Raw genomic sequence first — 7,468 nt, forward strand, 5'->3', positions numbered from 1 at the left:
AAGCGGGGGTTGGCCTTTTTCGGGCACCGTGGTTGTTGTTGTTTTTGTTTGTCCCCTTTTTGAAGCAATGTTTTACGGCCGGATGCCCTTCCTGCCGCCAACCCTTTTTGTCGCCTTTTGCGACAAACAGGGAATTACCAGTGAACTGGTACTCAATTAACCGACCTCGGAAGGATGACAGGCTGAGTCAACCCCCTGGCGTTAGTTCAGCGATCGACCGGGATTCGAACCCAGGATCCTAGGATCCTAAGCCTGCACCCTAGCCGACCTAGCTGCACCCTAGCCTAGCCGAATCCAGATTGAGGACCCAAAATACCCGAATGACTCAAAAGATCTAGAGGACCCAAAAGACACCGATGAACCAGAAGACCCAAAAGACGCCGAAGACACTGACAACCCGAAAACCCCGAAGATCGAAAAGACCCAGAAGACCCCGAAACCCAAAATACCCCGTAGACCCTTAAAGACCCAAAAACCCAAACAATCCAAAAGACCAAAAATACCCTGAGGACCCAGTGGACCCAAAATTACCCCTAAGACACAAAATACCCCGAAGACCCTTAAATACTCCAATGATCCAGATCAAGGACCCAAAATACTCGAATGACTCAAAAGACCTAGAGGACCCAAAATACTCAATTGACCCAAAAGACCGATGAACCAGAAGACGCTGAAGACCCCCAAGGACACAAAAGACCCCAACGACTCTGAAGACCCAAAAGAAGAGCAATTATGCCTCTTACATTGGAAATATAGACGGTGGCTTGCAAACTGAGCCTCAAGGTCTGTGTACAGAAGCGGTATTTTTTAAATCACTATAAATACAAGGCACAGGGAGGTGAAATTTGCTGTACGTGATGTGCAATGTGCGCAGAGTAAAACGAGTGTTCATTTACGTCTGCATGATGTCTAATAAATAAAAATGACACAGGCACCCCTGACACAAGGCCCAGACTTCAGACTCTGGCATGCTCATGTGGCTGTACCGTCAAAAACTGTTCCAACCCGTCATTTATGACGGGCTTTATACTAGTATAGATATAACGTGTGTGTGTGTGTGTGTGTGTGTGTGTGTGTGTGTGTGTGTGTGTGTGTGTGTGTGTGTGTGTGTGTGTGTGTGTGTGTGTGTGTGTGTGTGTGTGTGTGTGTGGAGTGAGAGAGAGAGAGATTTTTATCATTTGGAAAAATTGCATTGATTCCCATACAGATAAATCTTATGTTTGATTTATGACAGGCGAACTCACAAATGTGTTTGAGACAACCATTTCTTCATGGAAGTTACTATTGTACATACAAATGTTTGAATTTACGATCAACAAAATGTGAACTTTTTTTTTTACTATAACCTGAACATTTGTGAACACAAACAGTATACTGGAACTGGAACTCCTAAGTTGGGACACATTTGAGCTAAGTTGGTAACAGTGGGAAAGATGCACTGGGGGGCATACCATGTGTGGAGTTGGCCATGGGAAGTTGGCCCAAGTCTTTCACGAACTGGATGGCCAGACCTGGTGTTTGACTAAGAAGGTTAGGGAAGAAATCTGGTGCTGGTGATAGCGACTCTTCAGGAAGGATATCACTGTGGGTTCTTTCATCTTCTCCAATGGCCTGTTAATGATGTCTCAACCACAAAGCTGCATTATTGCTTATACCACGACTTGTCAACATAATAGGGCGTAGTCGGCTTAAAGAGCATTTCGTGCCGCCATGGATGTGTTCTTGTTGTCCGTGGTCAGTTTTCTACGGCGTTTGGGGATGGATTTCATCGCTTCTTGGGAGTGAAATGTCTGCATGTTAGTTCCTCCTGTTGTTGCGGGGCGGCGATATAATTATTCATTTGGAATTGTTTGACCGTCTTCCTCGTTTTCCATGCCGACAGTATGGCCGGCATGAAGAGGCTGCATCGAGTAGAAGCAGAAGAGGCCCCAGGGGAGGATATTTCCTCAGTGTTGGCGGTCATGAAGGACATAATGGCCCTGCAGGTCGAGCAACATACAGCCCACATGGAGGAAGTACGGGTGTTCCAAAAAAGTGGACTATTTGAGGAGTCTGATATTCTATCGTTTCTAATGCTATACCATTCTCTCTTGCAGGTTATGGTGGTGGTGGTGGTATGCCATTTCTAAAAAGTAGTCAATAGAACCCTTCCTCAACTATGGTGTTCACCGTGGAACAAAAAAGGAAAATCGTGACTGTGGTTTGAGAGAAATTCCTACGTGCAGATGCACCAACTATACCGTCATACTAGTGAGGTAACCGTGCCACGCACGGGTGGGAGGCCAGAAGCAAACAGAGAATGCAGAAACGGCGAATGCTAAAGCATGAAACCAATAAATTCCACATTCCTGTAGCACCTTCAGTCGCACGTCAGACATGGACAGCAAGTTCGTGAAGGACTTTCATGAAAAACGTACCCATTCGCAAACAAACCGGTACGTTTGTTCCATACCCAGTTAATGGCGAATCTGCATATGGCGATCCGCGAATGTCATGTTTAGAAAGTAGAAACCATCACGGCATTCCGTCATTCACTTGAACTTGATATTCGATATCTCTTTTTTCATTCCAAACAGCATAACTCCAATCACAAATGAAATAACATTAATATAAAAAATAAACTTTTAACAACATTCATGACATAAACAAATATTTAAATCCTGATGTGAAGTTCCGTACGGTTGGGTGAATACAATTACGAATTCAAAATCGTAATTGTATTCACTCAATTCCAATCATCAATTGATACTTTAACAAAACGATTAACACGATTAACGTTTAACGATTTAACATTACGATTGAATGATGGTTGTTTTGGGATATTATCAAACCCGTGCATTGCCATCATCTGTCCACTTCCAGATTCGTTGCAGGTTCGTAATTCTCATCAAAATCAAACAGTATTTGTAGAATTTCAATAAAAGCCACATCACTGTTCATATCGGTAAATATTCCATCGTGTTTGGCAAAACTGGAAAATTGGAAAACTTGGAAAAACAATATAGCCTATTTTACTCCAGGGAGTCCTTGGATTACCCACCCAAAATATCGTTGCGATCGGTTCAGCCGTTTTTGCGGTACCTGGGAACGGACAGACAGACGGACATTTGGTGAATTATCATAAGATGTTCACAGCTGGTAGCATTCAGCAGTTTGTGGAGCTCTTCCAAGCACATGGAAGCGTGAAAAATCAAAAGAAAGGCAACAGTGGCCGCTCACCAACTGTTACCAAGGACCAAGGGAACATTGATCTTGTGAGAGATTCTGCTATCGAAAGTCCTAATTAATCCCACCGTCGGTGTTCCTGAGAACTGGTGATCTTAGCCTAATCTGTGTGGTGCATTCTCACTTCTGAACTCAAGCTCTACCCCGATATCATATATGTAAGGCATAAACTAACTCTGAATAACATGGCAAGATGAGTAACATTGTGTGATTGGTTCAGTGACCGAATGGAAAGGTACCCAAATTGGATCAACGCCTTGTGGTGCAGTGATGAAGCACACTTCCGTTTTAATGGAGCTATAAATAATCACAACATCTGGGGTGCTGAGTCTCCTGAGTAGGTGGCTGAGATGTCTCTCAAGGGCCCTCAGTCCACTTGCTTCTGTGCATTGAATACCAGAGAGGGTATGTTGGGACTGTATTGATTCGAGGACGAGATGAAACCATTGATGTGCTCCACCAGCTCTTTGGAAATCATGTCATCAGATCAGCCTGGGCACAGCGCATGAGTGGACGTCCCACAGCCCGGATTGGAATCCATTGGATTTTTGTTTCTTTTGGGGTGCTGCCAAAGGTCAAGCTAATGCCAACAAACCTTAAAACCTGGCTGTTCTGAAGCAGGAGGTGGAGGACTACCGTCAGGCAACCTCCTCAGCCACTTGCAGAAGAGTTGTGGAGAATTTTGGAGTCAAGATCAAAGCCTGTTTGAACAGAGGTGGAGCACACATTGAAAATGTCAATTACAAGTCGTATAATGAGTGATTTGAGAATGGCATGGTGTATGCTTTCCATAAATGTATCAATGAACTTGCTACCTTTTGTAATTTTTAGCCGCGTCGCAGACGCTGCTCATAGAGTGCCCTCTGCTGTTGTTGTTGTTGTTGTTCTTCTTGTTCTTGCAGAGAAGACAAAACCTCAAAGCTCCACCCATTCTGGGAACCATAGCTCCACCCATTCTGGGAGAGCCTTCATATAAACAAATATCCACTCTATTAACTCGCATAGCTTTGAGGCCTGTTTTGTAGGCCCGTGGTGTCTTCCTCTCTCACACAGTTTTATTTCAAATCAAATTCGATATATCATTTCATTTTTCACAGTCGCTAACATAATTTTAGACTCGGTTGAAAAAAAACGGGAAGAAAATCCGATGAAAATTGCCCTTTATAGAACGAAATGAATTCTCAAAGGCCTGTAACTTCAAGTCCATTGAGATATATATTTTTTAAATCGCGGCATGGTCAGTCATACACCGCCCGAAATAAGAGACGGGAAAATGCCGAGATATATATATTTTGTTTAAATCGCGGCATGCTCAGTCATACACCGCCCGAAATAACAGACGGGAAAATGCCGAGATATATTAAAAATTCGTCCATTTGATGACAATCGTCACGATGAAATATTTAATTTATACGTCGTCACAATAATGTGGAGAGAGGAGCATAGCTTCGTTCACGTGTCGCCACATACGGGAAATTGCCGAGATATATTTTTTTTAAATCGCGGCATGGTCAGTCATACACCGCCTGAAATAACAGACGGGAAAATGCCGAGATATTTTAAAAATTCGTCGCCACACACGGGAAATTGCCGAGATATATTTTCACTTTGCACAAAAATAACATCAAGTAATCGAATCAATAGGAATGTCCTGTGCCTATAACATCGACGTTATAGGCACAGCTGCATCTAGGCATTGTGTAACATCGACGCGGCTTTTGTTTTAATTAAAACTTTTTGTATTTGTTCTACAATAAAACATTCAAATAGTCCACTTTTTTTGAAACACCTTGTTTGTGCTCGTGTGTGTCAGAAACTACGGAACTGATCTTCTGCTCAGTTGCACCATGGTTCAACACCAGCTGTTCAGCACAGTACTGATCTGCAGCTGCTGCGCAGCAGATGGACCGACGTCCATCACCACAGATACATGTTAAGTGTTGGATTGTGACGGAGATCTTCTCGGCATGCTTGACGCATTCGAATTTTGCAGGTTTATTCCCTTTAAAATTCATTTTCTCTGCAACTGTTGGTCCAATTGACAGGAAATTTTCACCATAGGAGAGCCTCCTCCTGCAGATTTTAAAAAAAGGATAATTATGACGTCATAGGTTACGTGGTAGGGGCGCCATCTTGGGGGAAAAACATTGCACCTCTATATTTCCGAAACCGCTTAATGGAAAATGGGGAAAAACATGTTAATGATGTCATAGGTGTCTTCATCGTGACGTGACTTCAACGTGTCATAAATAGACGGGTAGAACGCTTGATCCGACTAGAATGAAATTTATTGAGCGTGATGAATTGGTCGAGAAAAAAAATTTGACCAGGTCATCGGTCACGTGGTTTGGCAGCCATATTTTTTATGGCAATGCCGTCTGAGACAGTGTTTATCTGTCCGTCCGGTGTATGTACGCATGTCTCTCACAAATAGTCCTCATCGAGGCCATGCCTTAAATAAAAGAGAAGAAAAGTGTATGATGTTTGATTGTAAGAAAGAGAGATTGAAGCCAGCCTGGTACACAGAGTTTGAGTGAGAGTTAAAGTAACACCAGCAATCCTGACACGGAGAGTGCAAGATGGTTCCGGGCACCACTTTAACGCTCCTAGGTCTGAACGGTAGTACCACCCTGAGCGGTTGCTGTCCATGACCTACTACCTAAAAAACAAGGCCAACCAGATGGGTGTTTTTTAGGCTGCATCAACATCCTTTTATAACTATCAACATTCCTTCCAGTAGGGTTTCAAAACTCTTTGTCTTCATCTTCCAAAAGCTAACTGCTAAATCAGGATTTTTTTTTTCACAGGCCAAACTTTTCTCCCTTTGCCGGCCTCATCTTATCACAGTGTAGAAAGCCTCCATCTTAACATCATGGATTATGGCTCCACACCATGGACTGTTACAGTGTTACTTCTCATCATTTCTTCCCCTCTTGAAGTTGTGGAATCAAAGACCCCATGCTCTTGACATGTTATCGGATGCTGAGTTTCAGGTATCCCTGAAAGTTGTTGTTCACCACAGGCAGCTTAGTAGATTTTTCATACTGCCGATTCTGGTCTTGGTGGAGTGGTGGCCCGTCCAGGATTGTACTCCTTAGCCAATGAAACCGCGTCAGCAGCCCCTGTGGATGTTGGTGTAGCGCAGGTGTGATACGATAGGCCGAAAGGCCTCCGCCTCCGCCAGTTCCTTGCGTATATGGGTGGAAGTGGTTGTGTGGTCGACTCACAAACTCAACATACACATCGTGCCTAGTAGGAAGAAATAAATAGGAAGAATTTCTGGTTTTCAAAGCTTGGTTACGAAACAAGCGCTGCACACGCAACACTGGATTTGCAATCTGTTGTGTCATACATATTTAAACACGATATGTCCAAATATATAAGGATTTAGAAATATGTCACAGTTCGTCAAAACAATTGCGGTACCTCCACCTCCATAAAACGACAGTAGCATTCTCACATTGAACACAATTCCGTCTCAAAACAATTGAAATTGAAAATTCCAACGCCATAACGTGTGGATAACACGCTTTGACGTCATTCACGGAAGCGCGTTGCCGTATTAAGAACGTGGTGACGTCATTGATGACGTAAACATTAGCGCGTTGACGCAATCGGGATAGGAGACGTGTTTTTTAAGTGGGCGCGCCATGTCGTGCCGGCATTAGCCTTGGCCGGTTCGCTTTTCCGGTCGTGAACTATGAGGATCGGCGAGTAATAACACGGCCACGACGTCAGGGAAGGATGACTTCGTAAGTCTTGACTCCGTATTGATGTCGTTCTCCCGATTTTAGATTGAAAGGTCTCCTGCCCGGCCTCGACTAGCGCGTCGGGCCTGCACCTTGCCTTGGTGCTTCTTGCGCTGTTCGTTCCGGTTCCCCTCTTAGTGCAGTAACTATAACCTTGTCGGTGTCTGTCGATGCGAGAACCATCGCGTGGGACACTGTCCGTCTTTCACCTTTGTCGCTTGATGCGAGCCTTGGCTCTGTTGGCGCCAAGTCTGGCAGTGTTAGGCCTCCCGCAGATTGCAATATCTGTAATGATAGTTATCACCGTACAGTTTGAATTGAACACCCTTCCTTGACGCCATTCTGATCTGAGTTTCATGATTGCATGCAAGTGAAAACCTCGAAAATGGCAAAGGCTTTTCGTTTTAAATTTAGCTTTTTCCGGATGTTTACCTTTTATTCCGATTCTTTAACTTGAGCATTGATCAGGGTGAGACCTATAACTTTCCTGTGCT

At 43.9% G+C, this 7,468-nt stretch overlaps 1 protein-coding gene across 3 annotated transcripts in view; it reads left to right on the forward strand.

Annotated features, from left to right (window-relative positions):
- The first annotated feature begins 6,764 nt into the window (after positions 1-6,764).
- Positions 6,765-7,468, forward strand: part of PAPOLG (poly(A) polymerase gamma) — a 74,267-nt gene continuing 73,563 nt past the window's right edge. For 2 of the 3 annotated variants that reach the window (XM_068129781.2, XM_068129783.2), the window contains exon 1: positions 6,813-6,977. In XM_068129781.2, coding sequence (XP_067985882.1) covers positions 6,970-6,977 — 8 coding nt within the window. In that variant the 5' untranslated portion in view covers positions 6,813-6,969. Of the gene's footprint in view, positions 6,978-7,468 lie in introns of all 3 variants that reach the window. The other variant, XM_068129782.2, reaches the window with a different exon arrangement.

Source organism: Myxine glutinosa, chromosome 1, assembly GCF_964187855.1.
Source record: "Myxine glutinosa chromosome 1, kmMyxGlut1.1, whole genome shotgun sequence".
Lineage (NCBI taxonomy): Eukaryota > Metazoa > Chordata > Myxini > Myxiniformes > Myxinidae > Myxine > Myxine glutinosa.